Source organism: Cervus elaphus, chromosome 33, assembly GCF_910594005.1.
Source record: "Cervus elaphus chromosome 33, mCerEla1.1, whole genome shotgun sequence".
NCBI classification, from domain to species: Eukaryota; Metazoa; Chordata; class Mammalia; order Artiodactyla; family Cervidae; genus Cervus; species Cervus elaphus.
Genome location: NC_057847.1, coordinates 60,975,785 through 60,997,937, shown reverse-complemented (window position 1 = coordinate 60,997,937; position 22,153 = coordinate 60,975,785). Strand labels below are relative to the sequence as shown.

The window sequence follows — 22,153 nt, the reverse complement described above, 5'->3', positions numbered from 1 at the left end:
TGATTGTATGGTTTACTTCCACCTCCAAAATGTCTTCAGCCTGTGTGTGTGTGTGTGTGCGCTCAGTTATGTCTGAGTCTTTGTGACCCCCTGGACTATAGCCTGCCAGGCTCCTCTGTCCGTGGGATTTTCCCAGCAAAAATACTGGAATGGGTGGCCATTTCCTACTCCAGGGTTTCAATTCCATGCCTCAATGCTAATCTTATTCAAAAATACTACTTTTTATAGTGAACCCTTTCGGACTTTCTAAGCTCATATACCTTACTGAAATTCTCCTGAGAATAAGTATTAACGTCAGGTTATAGAGAGGAAAGCTAAATCTCAAGAGATCCTTAAGGAAACTGCCAGGAAATTAATGGCAGAACCTGAATCATAACCATTTTCTCATGGCTCTCTTCATATCTTCTGCTCACTAGACCACAGATAATCTTTAGCACAGAGTAAAGGATCACTTTACCCATCACTGAAATGAATCCACCCCTACAGAGGACCACATTATCAATTTAATAGGATCTAACCAAGAAATCCAATAATGGAGGACAGGAATCCAATACAAGTAAAGTAGTTGATGCTGCCCATCTCCTAAATTGCTCTACAGATGCTGTGCCATCAATCCAAACCAGTGTGGTTCCTGCTAAGGAAGTATATTATAGCAGACCCCTCTACCCCAGCAAGTTGCCAGCTGAGATCTAGAACCATAAGCCCTGTACTTCCTAGTGTTCAGTTGGACATGCACTTAATTATGAGCCTATTATTGTCCCTTCCCGTGTCAGATGCTAAGTGCAACATAAGAGATGTGCAAGAAATGGCCCCTCCCTTCAGAGAGATCCAGTTGTCACTGTGAGCCTGGCTCCCTCGTGCCAGCAGGGTCTGCCTTTAGTTGGCAGGCATGGTGAGTCCTGAACACCTTGAATATTATCTGCCTACAGGGAAAGAAACAGTCCTTTTAGAAGCTTGTGTATTTTATAATCCATTCAAGGCATCCATGATTCGGATGGGGAAGTGGGGTAACACTGTCCAAGTACCATCATCTCTATTCAGAGAAGTCAAATGAAATCGGAGATGAAAAAAATTTCAAATCACAAAATCTAAGAAATATAAGAAATATTCAGTTCATTTGGATATATATTTTCATATGTTGGACTAGGATACAATTACAAGCAATTAGACTTGAATACTTGGTGCATAATATCAACATGCCTATATAGTTAATTACAAAGGGCACAACTTTGAGCTTCAGAAGATGCCAGAATCATGGTTTGGTCTATATATACTTTTCAGGAACATGCTTAGAGAATATTTCTGTCCTCATTTTTTTCATATTTCTGCCAATATATATCTATTGAGTACAGAGTGTAAACCAGAGACACTATAAATTATTTTATTTGGGGTTTAGGAATAGGGAAAGGATTGTTTATAGAAAATATCTGGAAATCTTAGTTCTCAGTAAATAGCTCAGAAAAGCTGTCATTGGTTCCACACATTTTGTATATTTATGTTTTAGCTTTTATCAAGTCCAAGTCTGCAGATACGTGCCCACTTTATGTAAATGGCTTAATTCATCATTCTGTAATATATTTTAAGAACTTCTTTGTCAAGTTTTTCAAATAACCTGTGTTTTGCAAGTCCAGGAATAGGCTCATCATTTATGTTGTATAGAAATGATACTTGCTTGTTAGACATGACTTCTACCTTATCATCAGCTGTCTTTCCTTTGGTCAAAACAAAATTAACTAAAACAGAGGCCAGGTACAGGTCTGCCCTTAACTATCATTTTCCATCAGCAATGAACTTCTGTTTTTATTTTGTGAAGAAACTAAAAAGTCTGCATCAGTCCCTGTCTTTTCCTAGCTTTCTGCCCCTGGGGAAGATTGTTGCCAATAAAATGCTCTTTATTCCATAAAGAGGCAGCTTTCAATTAGCCCTTAATAAGAGTCTCCAACTGATGAAATTAGGGTGGGAACCAGAGCCAAGATCCCAATTTATCACCATGTAAGTGAATGGCAGAGATTCCATTAGCCAATCAATCTAGCCTCTCATTTCTGCAAAGGTCAGGCTGTGCCATCCTTGGTTATAAAGCATCACTTGGGGCTCTATGTTTCACTTTTAACTTTGTCTTAGACACCTCAGCTTTGTTATGGAAGGACTCACACCAAGAGTTCATATTTTAAAAAGTCATTTTGTGCTGTGCCTGGCCTTGTATTTCAACAAGGAAAGGTGTTAGAGCACAATACAGCCTTAGAACTGCTTCCTTCTGCATTTATCTGTGGAAGAAAAGGACTACTCTGTGTGTGTCTGTGTGTGTCGCACATAACATTTTTGTGCAAAAAGTCTCTAGGGATATTTTATAGTACTTTTTATTTTCTCTTTTTCCTCAAACTACATATAAATAATAATTATCTCTGGCTCTTTTTCCACTTAGTTGAAAAGATAAACTGTTCCTCTCCTCTTCTGCCTTTTGTGATGTCAGGAGCATGTATAAATTAGCCAAAATAGGAATAAAGTTTGCAGACTGAAATTCTTATCTCTTTCCTACTAGATAGAATAAAGGCCATTTCTGATGGCTCGTTCTTTTGTTCTTTTCTCTCTAACTCCCTGATAGACTTTGGAGTAAGTGATATTTGAGAACCAATGCATTTTGGAGTAGGAAAGATTTGTCTGTTGTAGTGATTAAGAGACAGTTAGCGTGGTGGGCCCAGAGCTCCCACTGCAGGATAGGAAATACGTGAAGAGTAATTTCTTGCCAATTATGGGGTTTTCCTTTTGGACTTGGCCCTAGAAGCCAGTTTTGTTCTTGCCTACTGTGAATACTGGGAAGTTCTGAGCAAACCCTTCAAAGACTAGAATGCTTTCAGATCACCCATGACCTCAGATTTAGCCCCACTAAGCCAAGATAGGATAAAATAAGACAGTAAAAATATTATAAAGAAGTTTTCTTGGCAAACACACAAGTTTCTGCTGCTACGCTCATTAGCAATACCCTGGAATTCAGGACATCGGGAAAGCTGATGTCTTGTCTTCTTACTAGTCTGTTGGTAAAAAAGAGAAAACTTTAATGTGTCACTAGGTTCTAGAATATATTAATCTTAAATGATTTCAAACAGTAGTCCTGCCACCTGATGCGAAGAACTGACTCATTGGAAAAGACCCTGATGCTGGCTGGGAAAGATTGAAGGCAGGAAGAGAAGGGGACAACAGAGGATGAAATAGTTGGATGGCATCACCGACTCTATGGATATGAGTTTGAGCAAGCTCTGGAGGTTGGTGAAGGACAGGGATGCCTGGCATGCTGCAGTCCGTGGGGTCACAAAGAGTTGGATACAACTGAGCAACTGAACTGATTAATGTTTTACTTGTCTCTTTCATTATCACCACCAAATCTTGGTATTTCTTCTTTCTTGTTATGTTGGAAGTTTTATGGAAAAGGTAGATCATGATCATTTTTTTGGTAACCACAATCTCATATTGGAACCACTTCCCCTTTCCCGGTCTTCTCATGCATTCCCATCTCATCTCCCTCACGTTGAAGGTGATTTGTGTGTCCCAAACTTCATTTGGAATATTCTCTCATGCCATAAACTTCAGAAGTCTTCATGGCTCCCATTGTCTACCAATTAAATTCTCCCTTGTCAAATTTCCTATTTACTTATCCCAGGTAGCTGCAGTCTTCCAGCTTCATCCTTTAGGTACCAGGGCCTTGTACATAGTTTATGAGAGTTAGATTTTGGTTTGTTTGCTTGCTTGCTTGACAAATTCCTCATCCAAAGAAGGTCATGGTAGATTAATCCCAACTAGAGCTACTTATCCTTGTCCTTGTGTATCTGTTAGTTCATCCACACAAACATAGGATGTCTTTACCTAAGGAATGTTCAACTTAGATCATACTGCTTCTTTATACAAATCTATTTTTTATAACTCAAATTAGATTGGTTTCTTAGGCATGCTGCAGTAGGCTATTATATTCATCGAGTGAAAAAATTGCCTGCATCCTAGAGTAGGGATAGTATGATGCTCTCAACTATTGAGAATGCGTGAGAGCTGTACAAGACCCTCTCCCAGCAAAGGCCACTAAGGAAAGTAAAGGTTTTCCCAAAACTTCCCTTTTGTTGGACATTTACATAATGAGTTTCAAGTTTATATGTAAGGACTTAAATCCCATCTCCTCACTTTCTTGATAAACTCCAAACAATACCATATACTGTTCTGACTTACCCTTTGGACATCTATTTTGGAGAACTGAGATCTGCTCATCTCTGCTTTAGCATTGCCTCATGGCTATAATGTAAAACTTTTGTAACCTGCAGCAGGAAAGCAATCTCTATTTCAGCTCTCCTTTCTGTTGCAACAGAGAGAGAAAACTTTCCTTTCTCACCTGATTTCTGATGGTCATATTCTGGTCCCAGACTTACTTTGCCTGTATATTTGTCCCCCATATCTATCTGTCTGTCTCTCTATCCATCCATCCATCTATCTAATCTCTGTACTAGACCCCTAGACAGTATCTAACAGATGCTAAGAACAGAAAGGTTCTTTCACTGGTCAGTTTTCCATGGTACAAGCCAACCCCCTCTAAGATATGTAACTCTTTTTAATTTTATAGTAGTAAGAACCCTTAATATAAGATAGCCCTCCCCACTTAACAGTTTTTTTAAGTATATAATACAGTGTGGTTATCCATAGGCTGTATTGTACAAGAGATGTCTAGAACTTATTCATATTGCATCACTGACATTTCATACACATTGATTAGTGATTCCCTATTTTCCCCTCCCTGCAGCCCATAATAACCACCATTCTACTCTTTGCTTCAGTGAGTTTGGCTATCTGATATACCTCATACACATATATTCATGCAGTATTTATCCTTATCTGATTGGCTTATTTTATATAATATGCTCAAGATTCATCCAGAACCTCCTTTCTAAAGGGTTATAACTCTTACACAGTATTATGGAAGTATCAATCATATTTGGCACAGGTTTGCTTAATTTTTTTCACTTCAGCTTGGTAACGGCAATCTGTTCTGTGAAGATCCAAAGGGCAGCCACGACAGTAGTCATTGGCATTCTGTGAGCAATCTACAAAATTCCCTCTGATCTCATCTCACAGCATGGCCGTGGGTGGCATCTCCCAGGGGATTGGAGAAGGCAGTCCAGATTCTGGAGTGAGACTCCTTTTCTCATTCTACTGGTTATGATTGTTTAGAGTACTGTGATACAGAGTGTGGGCTTTATAGTTCAACTTGCCCCAAATTGCCTGTGTCACTGTGCTCCCTCAGTTCTGTATCACATACCACGTACAGAGGGATTCTGATCAGTGCTCGTGTGTGTGCACTCACATGCACACACACACTTTATTGTAGAATACCTTGTGCATTATGAGGTCTACACAGCAACAATTTTTGTTGCTGATGTCCCTTACCATGTAGTTCGCTTTAAGACCATGGATTATTTTTATAGTCATTTAAATGATATACAATAAGAAATGTAAATCTGTTATAAGGGGAAATATTATGCAATAAAAACTAAGGCAATTATACTTATTCACCATTATAAATAAACTACACCAGCGCAGATTACTGAGCTTAACCATGACCATTTGGATGAAGGCTTTGTGGTTCCCCTCCATTAAATACTCTCTGTAATGGGTGACACCTTGATGGGGAGGAGGAAGCATGGGGAAGGGGAAGAAGTACTTGCATGACTTGGAGCCACGCATATTCTCTGTAAGCAACCAGCTCTCCCACCTCCCATCTCTCCACCCTCTGCCATGGGAGGAGGAAAATAGTACTACATGGATGTCAGAGACGGTTTAGCTGTGCATGGGTGTTGATCTTGATAATGAGTACCCTGTGCTTAAAACGTCATCAGTGATATTCAGACCAGAGGGAAGGAATAAAGTGCCATAGGCCATTGGAAAATGAAAAGTAAAAAAATCTGGAGGTTAGATCTTCTCAGGAAAAATTTATTTCAATAAGTAGTTTTGGAAAGAGGGCTATTCTATAAAACACATTTTATCAAAATATAAAGAGTATAGGACATAGATTTCTTGTTAGTTAGTTATTCTCTTCTTTATATGAAAAGACAGTGGTTCCCTGAGTGATATGAGGACCTTATGCTCTAACCCAGGACCAGTTAGCCTAGGTTGAGAAAATTCTTAATGAGTGACTTCAAACTCAGCAGTTCCTACAAAGAGAATTAAAACTTTTAAAATAACAACATTCCCTGCATTCATGTGACAAGTGGTGGGACTAACATTTATGAGATTATATTATTCAATGAGACTACAGAGATTTGGAATGAGAATGCATTCACAGGCCCCTTTAAACAATGTGACAATTCTCCAGGTACGCACATCAAACTTGGGAACCACGATTCTTAGGAGAAGGAGAATGAAGCTACCACAGTCATTATTTTAATAAACTTCTCATTGCCTTTAATGTTCAACAGTTTATTTGTCTATAAATCTTGCAGATAAAACTCATCCAGCATTATTAGTGTCATTTTTTAGATTTTTAATATCAAGATTGAAAAGAACACATATAATGCATATTTAAAACCAATGGTGAATCTTACAAACCAGGAATGTGGGTGAGCTTAGAGAATTCTTAGGAAGACTTTTTGGTTGCTGGGTAGCTGAGAATATAGTGTGAGAAAACATCTGGCAAAAGGAACTTAACCAGGGCCTTAGGCTTGAACATCTAGGCTAAAACTGACAGTTACCCAAACCCTGTACATAACATCAGACTTCATAAAATTCTGACTCCAATTGCTGCCCGTTAGAGCATCTCATAGCTCTAATGATTTTATTAGATTAATAATTTTATTAGCTTAATAATCTCACAGGCATAATGATTTTCCCCAAAATACCAATTTTAAAACATTTGTGGATATATTTTTTTAACCCATCATCTTCACACAAAGAGTTGAAACCATTCAAAAGACAGAGGCCTGGTCTTGCTTTAAATTTGCATTAGTTTTCTGAGCCATTTTTGAGGGTTTTGAAATTGAGAAAAGAGATTCCATACCCAAAGACGAGAAATGAATTGCTTAGGCAATTTTTTTTTCTATTTAAAGTTAATAGAATTTACTACATAAACATCTTTTAATATTCAGCTTTGGGTTTTACTTTCTCAGGAATTCATAAATGTTAGCAGTATTTTCATCACTGAACAGATGATGGCTATCATGGTATTCTCATTCAATCTGAACAGGCAGAGCCCATGAGCTCTGTACATCACCAGAGTCGGATTCTCAAATCTCAGTTTGAGTACCAGTCTTGTGTTTTATAAGCCATAAATGAAGGACTTAGCTTCTTCTAATTTCAGTTATTTTTGCCTGTAAATCATGATTACAGCAGCCTTGTCTAAATCAAGGTTGTGATGATCTAACTCATGATTGTGATGACCAAGACCTAAGACATAGAATGTCTTGTACAAACATAAAGAACCACAGAGCATCACTGTGTTACCATTGATGACCAGGGACTGGTGAAAGATAGGTGCATTGTGGCTGCAGTTGCATTAGGACTGAAATTTTTAGCATTGCATAGACATACTACCCCATGGGACCAAACAATTTTTGATACTTTCTAGCTAGTAAGATTAATGTTAAGGAGGAAGAGCATAACTCCATAGCAGACTGAATAAGAAAAGAGACAGGGGGGCTTCCCTGATGGCCCAGCAGTGAAGAATATGCCGGCCAGCACAGGAGAAACAGGTTCCATCCCTGGGTTGGAAAGATCCCCTGGAGAAGGGAATGGCAACCCACTTCAGCGGTCTTTCCAGGAAATCCCATGGACAGAGGAGCCTGGCAGGCTACAGTCCATGGGGTCACAAAAGGGTCAGACACAACTTAGCTACTAAACAAAAACAACTAGAATATAGTAAAGTTGCAGGATATAAAATTAACACACAGAAATCCCTTGCATTCCTATACACTAACAATGAGAAAACAGAAAGAGAGATCAAGGAAACAGTACCATTCACCATTGCAACAAAAAGAATAAAATACTTAGGAGTATATCTACCTAAAGAAACAAAAGACCTATACATAGAAAACAATAAAACACTGATGAAAGAAATCAAAGAGGACACAAACAGATGGAGAAATATACCATGTTCATGGATTGGAAGAATCAATATTGTCAAAATGGCTATACTACCCAAAGCAATCTATAGATTCAATGCAATCCCTATCAAGCCACCAACGGTGTTTTTCACAGAACTAGAACAAAGAATTTCACAATTTGTATGGAAATACAAAAAACCTCGAATAGCCAAAGTAATCTTGAGAAAGAAGAATGGAACTGGAGGAATCAACCTGCCTGACTTCAGACTCTACTACAAAGCCACAGTCATCAAGACAGTATGGTACTGGCACAAAGACAGAAATATAGATCAATGGAACAGAATAGAAAGCCCAGAGATAAATCCACGAACCTATGGACACCTTATCTTCGACAAAGGAGGCAAGAATATACAATGGAAAAAAGACAACCTCTTTAACAATTGGTGCTGGGAAAATTGGTCAACCACTTGTAAAAGAATGAAACTAGAACACTTTCTAACACCATACACAAAAATAAACTCAAAATGGATTAAAGATCTAAATGTAAGACCAGAAACTATAAAACTCCTAGAGGAAAACATAGGCAAAACACTCTCCGACATAAATAACAGCAGGATCCTCTATGACTCACCTCCCAGAATATTGGAAATAAAAGCAAAAATAAACAAATGTGATCTAATGAAACTTAAAAGCTTTTGCACAACGAAGGAAACTATAAACAAGGTAAAAAGACAGCCCTCAGATTGGGAGAAAATAATAGCAAACGAAGCAACAGACAAAGGATTAATCTCAAAAATATACAAGCAACTCCTGCAGCTCAATTCCAGAAAAATAAATGACCCAATCAAAAAATGGGCCAAAGAACTAAACAGACATTTCTCCAAAGAAGACATACAGATGGCTAACAAACACATGAAAAGATGCTCAACATCACTCATTATTAGAGAAATGCAAATCAAAACCACAATGAGGTACCATTACACGCCAGTCAGGATGGCTGCTATCCAAAAGTCTACAAGCAATAAATGCTGGAGAGGGTGTGGAGAAAAGGGAACCCTCTTACACTGTTGGTGGGAATGCAAGCTAGTACAGCCGCTATGGAGAACAGTGTGGAGATTTCTTAAAAAACTGGAAATGAAACTGCCATATGACCCAGCAATCCCACTTCTGGGGACACACAGAGGAAACCAGCTCTGAAAGAGACACGTGCACCCCAATGTTCATCGCAGCATTGTTTATAATAGCCAGGACATGGAAGCAACCTAGATGCCCATCAGCAGATGAATGGATAAGGAAGCTGTGGTACATATACACCATGGAATATTACTCAGCCATTAAAAAGAATTCATTTGAATCAGTCCTAATGAGATGGATGAAACTGGAGCCCATTATACAGAGTGAAGTAAGCCAGAAAGATAAAGACCAATACAGTGTACTAACACATATATATATGGAATTTAGAAAGATGGTAATGATAACCCTATATGTAAAACAGAAAAAGAGACACAGATATACAGAACAAAATTTTGGACTCTGTGGGAGAAGGTGAGGGTGGGATGTTTCGAGAGAACAGCATTGAAACATGTATATTATCTAGGGTGAATCAGATCACCAGCCCAGGCTGGATGCATGAGACAAGTGCTCGGGCCTGGTGCACTGGGAAGACCCAGGGGAATCGGGTAGAGAGGGAGGTGGAAGTGGGGATCGGGATGGGGAATACATGTAAATCCATGGCTGATTCATGTCAATGTATGACAAAAACCACTACAATATTGTAAAGTAATTAGCCTCCAACTAATAAAAATAAATGAAAACAAAAACAAAAACAACTAGAACTCACATTTTTGAGGAGAAGGAAACCCATAGTGCTTTACTTATCTTAACACTCCTGGAGGCCATTTCCTCTCACATTTCAATGGGACAGACCTTGATTCTGACTGGCAGGAATTTCTAGTCTCATTTGGGCCTGTGAACTGAATTTCAGGTTCTAATAAGTAGCCACAGTACCCAGCATGGAGTCTCAAGCATGAAGATCTCTAAGGGGTCTTGACTGGCAGCTTTACTGGAGCAAAACATTATTGCTACAGAAAACTGGAGGCCGTGAATTTTCATTTCTTTGTTTTGTGTGTGTGTGTGTGGTTGTTGTTGGATTATTTGCTTTGTTTGAGCCCTTGAACCCTAAGACTCTGATATATAATAATGATACCTGCTGAACCCCAATGAGATGCTGCCTCCAAGTTTTTACCAGTCATTCTATAGTTAGAGAGCTGTATCAGAAAACAGTACTAATGAAATTGATCAGTTACAGTAAGCAGAGGTTTACTTAATAAATATTAAAATGACTGACTCAATGAATGAACTTAAGATGTGATTCTGGATATGCAAAATTATAAAAAACAGCATTCCCCAATAAAGAAATAACACAGAGGACTCATTAGCAGGAGAATGACATGTTACTTCTGTCAGAGGTTTTAGATTTTTCAGTGGCATTTCTTAGTATTGGTGGCCCTATTAAGCCCTGTTATTTTCTTCCTAATTTGCACCATTTAGAAATGATTTTCATTTAACTTTCCCATGGCTCATTTCTCTCCTTTGGAACATTTCCATATGATTCCCTGATAAAGTTCATGCTTTAACACATTTCCATTATGAAACTATAATAAGGACCAACTAAATAGCAATATGAAATAGCCAGAACATAAAGGACTGATGTGAGAAGAAATTGGGCATCCGGATAGTACATTTTTATTCTTGAATGCCTGCTGCCTTTTTGCCTCTTGTGGGTGTTGATCGTCTAGGTAAGAATTTGTGCCTGATGAGCAAAGTCTCTAAAGAAACAACTCACAATTCTTTAAAGACAGCCTTTCTTTCCTGTAGCTAAATCATCAGGCAGCACCTTTTCATAACATAGTGATGGCTATCCTTCACCAAAGCCCTATAATGGAAAGAAAAGGATTTCATTTTTGTTTCCTCTTAATATCCTTTGAGCTTTGTAAAATACTTGCGTGTTCCATTCATGAGCTTGTTTTCTCTAGAAAATTAAGTGAGGGTCATTTAGCACTCATTGCCCCTTCAAAAATTAGTTTCAATTCAACAAAAACTGATTGGATATCACCCCCTCCTCTACAATATAAACATCATAGAAACACAGTCCCTGCCTTCCTAAGATTTACAGGTTTTGTTCAGATACTCATGTAAACACACGCTGATAGTCCAGGTCTGACTGGTTAAAACCAGAAACATATTTATGAGTGGAGTTTCAAATTGTGTTTCTCTTGGCATGATCTTTCAGTATGATTTACGGAACAAAGTAGACATTAAGACTAGTGAGAAAAAAGAGCTCCAATAAGTGAGAAAATAAGAGAAATATAAAGAAGAGTCCGTATTTTGGTCATCTGATGTGAACAGCTGACTCATTGGAAAAGTCTCTGATGCTGGGAAAGATTGAAGGCAGGAGAAGAGGCATCAGAGGATAAGATGGTTGGATGGCACCACTGATGCAATGGGTATGAACTTGGGCAAACTTTAGGAGATGGTCAGGGACAAGGAGGCCTGGCGTGCCGCAGTCCATGGGGGTTGCAGAGTCATACACAACTGTGTGACTGAACAACAACAGAGATGATGACTTTACTGAATGAGTTTGATCCCACAGCTCTGTACAGTGTGGCCCTAATCACCACCACCATCCCAGCCCTGCACATGGCACCCTGACATTATAATCTGGCTACAAGTCTGCTTAAAACTGAAACTCTCACCAAGGGCTTCCCAGGTGACCCAGTGGCAAAGTTATCCACCTGCCAGTGCAGAAGACTCAGGAGATGTGGGTTCATTCCCTGGGTCAGGAGGACCCCCTGGAGTAGGAAACCACAATCCACACCAGTATTCTTGCCTAGAAAACTCCATGGAGAAAGGAGCCTGGCATGGTGCCATGGGGTCTCAAAGAGTCGGACGTGACTGAATAAACAACTGAGTGCCAAAGACATGCCAGCTGGAGTCCTGGGAAAGGTCTTGTGGAAGTGGTGGATTGACTTGAACTTTGAAGGAAGGTAGAGGTGGATCATCCCGAAATGACTGTAAAAGAAATATTAAAATGGCAGATGCATACAGGGGAAAAATATCAGGCAAATCCATGTGATGGAGAATCTTCAAGAAGTCCTATTTTTCACACCATTACTTAAGAAGGTGGGTCAACATATCCCTACACAGACCTGCTCCCTGTCTCCTCATAGCTTGTCAGCAAAGTTAGCGACTTCACTACATGACGTTTACTGGAGCATAAAGAATAAAACCAGTAAACTAGTACAAGACCAGGAGTTCAAATGTGGATATCAAAGATACATGCAACTAAACAGGTTTTCACTTTCCATCTGACCTTGGGGCTTTATATGGGAGGGAGGGTGAAAGTGTAAACTGCACTTGCTACTGAGAGCTTTAGAAAAATAGGTCCCTCTCGCAGAGAATATCCCATCCATTTGTTCTCAGATCCATGCATAAGCTGTGGCAAAATTACCTTTTTAATTAAGTTCTTCACCTCCCCCGTTTGTGCAAAGTGCCCTAGCAGGCTTTCTTCTGTCTCATGCGTGTGTGCTCAGTGGCTCTGTTGTGTCTGACTCTTTGTGACCCCACGCACTGTAGTCTGCCAAGCTCCTCCATTCATGGGACTATCCCAACAAGAATCTTGGAGTAGGTTGCCATTTCCTACTCCAAGAGATCCTCCCGACTCAGGGATTGAACTCGCGTCTCCTGTGGCTCCTGCATTGGCAGGCAGATTCTTTACTGCTGCGCCACCTGGGAAGCCCCCTTCTATCTCATAGGAAAGCCAAAAAGCTTTCTTTAAAGTATCTGATATATATTGAAGAGTTTATAGAACAAACTTGCAAATTCAGTAAAAGCTTAATTTCCATGGTGAAGTTGGATCTGCTAAACCCTCAGCCATCATCAGCTTAGTTTCCTAGTGTCTCTTGGATTTGGGTCATGACTTTTCATTTTTATAAATTTTTCTCTTACCTCAACTACGCTATGAGTTTGGGGGGAGGCAGACTTTTCTCCCTTAAAAGTTGTCACCACCTTATTCTAATGCAGGCACTGCTTCTAACCCTTTCATTCTGTTCTTGTCAGCATTCACAGCATAAAATGTGATTCTTCTATTACTTAATTCCTTCCTTTCCTCTCACTCATTTCCACTCCTATTTTCCCATCTCCTTTCATTTCGCCCTCACATATTTTTCACTTTGCAGTTTTCCTTATCATCATATGCTCGACATGAGAGAGCCAAAGCGAACCCCACAGTTAAAAATAGTTTCTGACATTATTTGTGATTCCTGAGATGTAGTCTCGCAAATAACCTTTTCTCATCTGATTTCCATCTCACATGCTGACAGTGCTCCAATCTTGGTTTCTGATTATTCCATTACATAGTGCTTTCCCTTACATTTAGAGGAAACTTGCAAGGATTGGTTCTGTTTGGATAGCACTGCCTAGTCATCATTTACAATTTTATGGAACTGGAAGGGCCAGGAGAGGAAAGACATGAGGCTCAAGTTCTTATTTAAAAGGGAAAGCATTAAATAACTATTTTGGTAATAGTTAGAATCACTACTCATCATCATGCTACACTGGAGCCACCTTTGTGATCAAGAGTAACATACCACATTGCTAAGTCATGTCTGACTCTTTTGTGATGTCATGGGCTATAGCCCACCAGGCTCCTCTGTCTACCAGATTTCCCAGGCAAGAATACCGGAGTGAGTTGTCATTTCCTCCTCCAGGGGATATTCCTGACCCAAGGATTGAACCTGCCTCTCCTACATTGCAAGTTGATTCTTTACTGCTGAGCACTGGGAAATCCCCAACATATTAGTATCATAAGACAGAACAACTGTTTTTCTTACCAAGGAGGAATGCAGTGTTCTCTGTTGAGGAGTAATGCATTTAAAATTCATTCTTAAAAAGACAAATGCAATTTATAATATTTCAGGAAAAACTCATCACAAATAAATGTGTAGGAAGTAACCTAACAATTCATTTACTGCATTCATTGTTTTTACTATATAATCTGTATGTATTCACAGTCAGTCATCATGCACAGAGTTTATCATGTATGTGTGTTTGTCTTGTGTATGTGTGTGTCTGTGTGTTTTAGCTATGCTATGAAAACATCCTACAAATAGCTAAATTCATATAAAGCCACAATTCCCAGAAGGCTGAGTGATTGCCTGTTAGCATTGATTGTTTGGGTATAGAAAAAGAAATTTCTAATACAAATAATACCATTTTCCTTATGTATTCTGAGAACCTCTTATATTCAAGAGTAAATTTCCCTTACATATATTTATTTCAATTGACCTTGTAAAGTACATCTGAGAGTATAGTATACCATGTAACTGAGAGTTGGACATCTAATAGATGCTGTGTGAGATCTTTGGGGGGATAAAAAGATAATGGAATTCCTATTCTTGGTGGGAGATAATAACTGTCCTTTTTTCTCTTCTGCAAAGGCACACTATCATATTCTAGTTGATGGTCCCCATATGTTTTTTTAGATACATTAGTAATTTCAGAGAAGCCAAATATATCTTGCTTTTGGGGAATACAGTTTGGCTCTTGGAGCCAGACTATAGCTCCTGGATTATGGTCAGCAGACTTTACTAAAAGACAGGCTGTTTTTCCATGACTTGGATAGTTCCACATAATTTTCTTCTCCTTTCCTGTTCTTGGCAGGTGCATGAGGCAGTCCCATGTTACAGTGAGTGCAATCAGTATTCCTGGGTTGTAGAGCACTGGTCTCCATGCAAAATCCACAATGAGCTGAGGTCCCTGCGCTGTGGAGGAGGAACGCAATCTAGGAAAATCAGGTGTGTGGCCATGGAGACATTTGGGAAATGTGACAGTGGAATTTACATATTTCTATGAAAATATTCTATGTAACAACAACAGTGTTGCTGATCCAAGTACACTCTCAAACCATATCCTCTGGCTTTTGCCCATCTTAAAAAAAAATTTATATACTTATTTAGCTGCACCAAGTCTTTGCTGTAACATGAGGGATCTATTTCCCTGACCAAGGATTGAACCCAGGCTCCCCTGCATTGGGAGCATGAAGTCCTAGCCACTGGACCATCAGGGAAGTCCCTGCTCATCTTTAAGTATTCCTGAACGCATAGGACCCTTGAGCTGCCGTGTATATTGTGGGATTCTATCTGCATGGCAGCCACAATTCTGAACATTTCCTGCAAGTGACTTCAGTGGAAAAACCAACTTCATGGAAAACCATCACATCCCTCCAGTGATGTATGGCTGTCACTGCTGACAAATTAGATGATTTGTACTATGATGCCAGGTCACTCTTTTGCTCTATGGTTAGTATAGCTGATGGACATTATCTTAATTTTGGGTGTCAATACATTTAAAAAGTCAATTTAAACCCCCACAATTAGACTTCAGAAAGTAATATGAGAATAACCTATGACCAACCTACAGCATATTAAAAAGCAGAGACATTACTTTGCCAACAAAGGTCCATCTAGTCAAAGCTATGGTTTTTCCAGTAGTCACGTGTGGATGTGAGAGTTGGATTATAAAGAAAGCTGAGCACCAAAGAATTGATGCTTTTGAACTGTGGTGTTAGAGAAGACTCTTAAGAATCCCTTGGACAACAAGGATATCAAACCAGTAATTCCTAAAGGAAATCAGTCCTGAATATTAAACTCCGAATTTTGGCTACCTGATGTGAAGTGCCAACTCATTGGAAAAGTCCCTGATGCTGGGAAAGATTAAAGGCAGGAGGAGAAGGGGTCAATAGAGGATGAGATGGTTGGATGGCATCAGCGACTTGATGGACATGAGTTTGAGCAAGCTCCAGGAGTTGGTGATGAACGGGGAAACCTGGCATGCTGCTGTCCATGGGGTCACAAAGAGTCAGACATGACTGAGTGACTGAACTGACTGAGCCAGTGGTCCCGTGGTTAGGACTCAGCACTTTCACTGCCAAGGGCACAGTCTTAATCCTTTATCAGGGGACTAAGATCCCACAAGCTGGTTGGTGCAGTCAAAAAAAAAAAAAAGGTCTATTTAGAAATTATTTGGGAAGAAAGGAGGATAATTTTATTATCAACTGGGGAAAATAGCAATGAACATTAGAGAAGAAGCATGAGCCAAAATATTAATTGTAAACAATGATTTAGTATGTAAGCTCAAGAAGAAATCAAGAATAGTATCTTTCCAGTTGCATGAGTGTAGTATGTTATTTTGCTATATTTCAGTTCAGTAGCTCAGTCGTGTCCGACTCTTTGCGACCCCATGAATCGCAGCACGCCAGGCCTCCCTGTCCATCACCAACTCCCGGAGTTTACTCAAACCCATGCCCATCAAGTCGGTGATGCCATCCAGCCATCTCATCCTCTGTCGTCCCCTTCTCCTCCTGCCCCCAATCCCTCCCAGCATCAGGGTCTTTTCCAATGAGTCAACTCTTCACACGAGGTGGCCAAAGTATTGGCGTTTCAGCTTCAGCATCAGTCCGTCCAATGAGCACCCAGGACTGATCTCCTTTAGGATGGACTGGCTATATTTGGGAAGATTCATTTCAAATTGACACACCATGCCTGAATTGGGTAACTCCCTAATGAGTTATCTCTGAGATTGAAGTCAGTTGCCAGGGCACACCCAACTTCTTTGTGTTGGTTTTACTCAACACCAGTGAACTTAGTTTATTCAGTGATTCAGTATATATCCACCATTTCTGAGACTTGGTCCCATTGTCACAAAGTCACTGGTAGACACTTGAAAGAAATAGCCACTGGCAAAATTGCAGAGGTGCTCCTCATCACCAACCCAGGCAAAGGGTTCATAAACGTATTGTCTTTCTTTCCCACTGTTCCCTGCCTTTTCCCCTGGGGACTAGTTGCTCAGGCTGTCACAGACTTGGGCTTCTACCTCTTTTTCTTCAAAATCTGTCTCTTGTGTCCTATTTTCTCACGGCTTTGAGAAATGACTGACTAGCCTAGCTTATCAGGAAATACGTGTAAATGAGCTGTGGCATCCCTCACTCTCATCCCAGCCTGGCCTCTTAGCAGTATTAAAGCAAAGTCCCAGGAGAGAAAGGAGAGCTTTAAGAGAATAAATTGCTACCGGCAGAAATGTGGCAGGTTGATAGAGGAAAAACACACTTGAACAAGAGGGCCTTTAAGCCATACCTCTCTGTTCAAATGGATGAAGCCTGGTATAATAAAAATAGGACAGCTACCAAATATCATATGTTATGGGTTGAACTGTGTCTCCCCCTGCAAAAAAAATCTGTGTATTGAAGTACTAACCTGCAATACCTGAGAATGTGGCTGTACTTGGAACCCTAACCCTCAACCCAAAAATAGCAAGGGGAGAGATTTTCAAAACAGAAAATATAATCAGTGGTTTCAATGATTCTGAGAAGTTTACTAAAATAAGAATTGACTATTGAGTTTGGCAAAGGGGAGTCTGTTGATGATATCAATTTTGTCTGGAATGATGATAAAAGTGTGATTAAAGTAAGTCCAAGAGGTAATAAGGGAGGAGGGGGATGTGGGGATAGTGAATATAGCCATGCTTTAAAGCAGTTTTGTAATGACTTTGAGTAGAAATGAAAGTGATGACCAAAGGGGGAGATATGACAAAGACTTTTATGCAGGATATGTAACTGCAGGGACATTTTCATTTGAGAACACTTTCAGTTTCAGTCTATGTAAGTCTTTACTTTTGTGCCTGTCAGAATCACTAGAAGACTCTCTTCTTAAATCATATGTTAAATAGATAATCCTAGAAACCTGTATTTTGGGAAACCAATGAAAGAAGGTTAATGTGGTAAACAGAATGATAGCTCCCCAAAATATTCACATTCTAACCCTTGAAGTTTGTCAATATGCTATGTTAAATAGGAAAAGTGTCTTTGCAGATGTGATTAGGGAAGATTGTCCTGGATCCTCTGGATGGGAACAACTTATTCACAAGTGTCCTTAAAAAATGGATGAGGGGATGGGAAAGGAAAAAAGCAAGATGCAGAGAGATACAAGGCTTTGAGGAGAGAGAAGGGGGCCATGGCCCCAAGGAACATGAGTGGCTTCTAGACTGTGAGAGAGGTTAGGAAACGATTCTGCCCTTGAGCCTCCAGGAAGGTATGTATGTAGCTTTGCCAGAGTGCTGATGTTAGTCTAGTGAGTTCCATGTTGGATCTACAAAATTGTAAAATAATAAATGTGCATTGTTTAAGTCATGAAGGTAGTGATCATTTTGTTCACTATGTTAACTTTCCGTAAACCTTGTTATCAGCATGATGTTCCCATCCTTAGTTGGGCCATGTGTTCTCTAACCTGTTTTGTGACCCTACACAGATAGTAAACCTGCAGTTACCAGCAGGGACAGGGCTGGGGGCATCGCCTAGCTCTGTGTATTGGGAAAGGGCATCTCAGAGCTTAGGTACTTCTTAAACATAAACATGCTTACAATAAACCCTCCAGGTTTTCTGCCTCACCTTCACTCACATTTCCAAAGGTACTTGATGCCACAGATTCCTGAATTTTTTATGTATTCTGATGTGTAAATGGAATTACTTTCTTTGTTTTCTTTTGAAGGTTTACTAATCTGTTTTCTTTGTGTGCTAAGACACCACTAGCCCATCTATTTCCCATCGTTGCTTTTGTCCTTTCCCGTGGTTTTTGTCCTTGCAAGATAATGCCTTTCCCTCTCCCCTGTTTTGTTTTTTTTTTCTTTTTGTAATAAATTCCTTTGCTATTGTTTTTGTGGCATAGTGGGAGCAGACAAAGACTAATGCATATGTCCAACTGGACACCATTGACCAGAAGTATTACCTCTTCTTTTTTCAGCAAAATCATAAAGGAATATCAGCCGAAGAGTGTGCAGGCAAGAAGGAAAGCAATTTTCAGCTTTTAAGTTTGCCCAGGGAAAGGCATTAAAGCCATTTAGTGGTTCCTCCTTCCAGTATTGACTATTACCACAGGAGAAATTAAAGTCTATAGATGACTCTGCACCTTGCCTCCCTACATTAGAAGACATGACTTACATCTCCTCTCTGTTTACCATTTTCTGTTAACCTGCTTTATACAGTATCTATTTTTTTTTATTACTTAGCACCTTATAAAGTTTATTTTGTACCAGGTCATAGACTATGGTGCAGTTTTCCTTAATAAAAAAAAAATTATATAAAAGAAACTCCTAATGCATAGGATAATTCATTCCAGCATAGCATGATTTGGAAAAGCTAAAAGCTTTTCCAGCGAAAGCTCTCCAGCACAGCCCTCTCAAGTTGCTTATTCCTTGGCTGTGGCTTTGTATCTGAAAAGAGCAGATCAGCAATGGCACCATTTATCTTATCATCATAGTCATCTTCACCTTTTCTTTGATCATTATCATTGGAAGAAGGAATCTTGTCCTATTTTTTCAGTTCTGTACCCTAGCACCCAAGTAAGGGCATGGTACAAAGTAAGCCCCTCAAAATATTTAATAAATGAATCATTATTAATAAATCACTTTGTATTCCAACACCAAACAAAAGAGGCTTATATACAGCAAGTCTTTATTAAATATTTTTGAGAAAATAATTTAAACATTAACTTTGAGTTGGGATATAATACAAATGGAGAGAAATGCCCACAGCATAGGGTACAGCTCCATGAATTTTCACAATATGAACTCATCTGTGTAACCAACCCAGGGGTCAAGACACAAAGTTTTACCAGGACTACGTAAGCCCCTATCGGCCAATAACCATTCCCACAGGGGTAAGTGCTATTCTGGCTTCTGACACCATAGATGAGCATTGCCTGTTAAGTGTCAGTGAAGGGAACTGTGCAGTCTGGACTCCTTTTGCCTCCAGCTTCTTTTGTTCAACATTGTGGTTGTAAGCTCCACTCATGCTCTTTCGTGCAACAGTAGTTAATGAATTCTTATTACTTGATAGCACTTAATTCAATGAGTTTATCACAGTATATTTGTCTATTTTACTGTGGCTGAATAGCTATTGTAGATATACTACTATTAATTCACGTTGGCTAATTATAAATACTAATGCCATAAACATTTCCAGGCAGGTTTTTTTGTTTGTTTGTTTGTTTTTTGTGGTGGAGGGGGATCCACATTTGTCTTCTGTATATAAATAGAAGTGGCACTGTTGGGTTACATTGTGTTTATATGTTTAGTTTTAATAGACATACTACCAATTAGTTTGCCAAAGAGTTTATGCTCCCACCAGCAGAGTGAGAAGAGTTACAGTTGCTCCATATTCTTGCCAATCCTTGCTATTTTCCATGTTTTTGATATAAGCCATTCTGGCAGGTATATAGCAGTATAACACTTTGGTTTTAATTTGATTAAATCAGCAGCATGATTATTTATCCCATCCTCATCAGCATTTATCTTAAAGCAACAATAATACGTGCATCAGTAGCACATGCTCAACTGCTGCATGAAAATGCTTGTATGTTGCCCTTTGGTTTATTATATGAAAATTCCTTACTGAAATGCAGAAAATACCTAAAAGAAAAATATGTTCAATTTTTTTTCAGTACTTTGCCATGACCTTAAATATATTGAACAAAAACTAGGGCCTTAGATGCTCTGAGCTAGAAGTCCAGGAAACATCTGAGAGAGTCATAGGAACGATGCAAGGTCTAGTTATTACAAAGTGATGGATTTATTCAGAGGAGAGCGTTCAAGATTTGTTACACTGAAAAGACCTAAGTAAATATATTGTAGATCTCTTTAGATGGAGAGTTCTTCAAAGATGAGTATTGTCTCTAGTCTTTTCCTGCTCTGCTGAATAAATGGCTCTGCCCTGAGTTACTACTCAGTAAAGCCTGGTTGGGCTTCCCTTGTGGCTCAGCTGGTAAAGAATCTGCCTACAATGCGGGAGACCTGGGTTCTACCCCTGGCTTGGGAAGATCCCCTGGAGAAGGGAAAAGCTACCCACTCCAGTATTCCAGCCTGGAGAACTCCATGGATTGTGTAGTCCATGGGATCGCAAAGAGTTGGACCCAACTGAGCGACTTTCACTTACTCAAAGCCTGACTGACTGAACGGGTTTTTTTTTTTTTTTTTTTTGCCCTGGTTTCTCTATCAATCTTATTTTATGTTTAATTATCTTTGAGGGGTAAGTAATTAGGATATATCATAACTATTTTAAATTTACTCCTCACTGTTTTAAGTGTTCAAGCTGTCTTATGATCTTGCATTATAGGTGCATGAATGCTGCTGATGGTGAAGGGGGAGCTGTGGATAACAGCCTGTGCAACCAGGATGAGATTCCCCCAGAAACCCAGTCCTGCTCTCTTCTGTGTCCCAACGAATGTGTCATGTCTGAGTGGGGACCTTGGAGCACGTGCCCACAGGTAAGTTCTCTTCCCTTGTCATTGTTCTAATCCTCCAGGACTGCCGTCACTTTTGTTCTCTGTGCTTTCCAAAGCATCCTTCTTGTCACATGGGAAAATAATTTTGCCTAAGAAAGAAACAAACAAACAAAAAAAAAAAGAATTCAGCAAGTGAGACAGAGCAATTTAAAATGCCAATGCTTCTTTTAAGGCCTTTATCCTGGGAGTATGAACAAGGAAAAAGAACCTAAAATGGTCACACTAGGATTCAAATGTATGCCCACCGTTAAAGGGGCTTCTTTGGTACCAAAATCATCCTCATTATAATGGGTTGGTTCTGCTGCATTTTTCCCTGGCAAAATCAGTATGTCTTAGTACCTTACTGTGTTATTTAGCTTCTGTTAGTGATGAGTGATGATCTGTTTTGTCTCCTGCTGTTTTCCCAAAGATAATGTGTTCTTTCGCCATGTTTTTCTTCTTCCAAACCTGACAAAAAGTCCTTTTTTGAAAGTCTAAAACATTTGCCTTTAGGGATCCCTCTTTTTAAAAAAAAAAAAATTGGAAGTGTAACCAGAGTATAGCAAAATAAATATTCTTTAAGTAGCACAGTTCAATTTAATAGTCTTAGAAGTTACTAGAGCTAATCAATGAATATAGTAAAGTTGCAGGATATAAAATTAACACACAGAAATCCCTTGCATTCCTATATACTAACAATGAAAAAACAGAAAG

At 39.3% G+C, this 22,153-nt stretch overlaps 1 protein-coding gene across 1 annotated transcript in view; it reads left to right on the top strand.

Annotated features, from left to right (window-relative positions):
* The window catches only part of THSD7B (thrombospondin type 1 domain containing 7B), a 989,572-nt gene that overhangs the window by 853,709 nt on the left and 113,710 nt on the right, over positions 1–22,153 (top strand). Inside the window, exons 16-17 of the mRNA XM_043894410.1 lie at positions 14,790–14,923; positions 21,292–21,442. Of these exons, the coding sequence (XP_043750345.1) occupies positions 14,790–14,923; positions 21,292–21,442 (285 nt within the window). The remainder of the gene's footprint in view (positions 1–14,789; positions 14,924–21,291; positions 21,443–22,153) is intronic.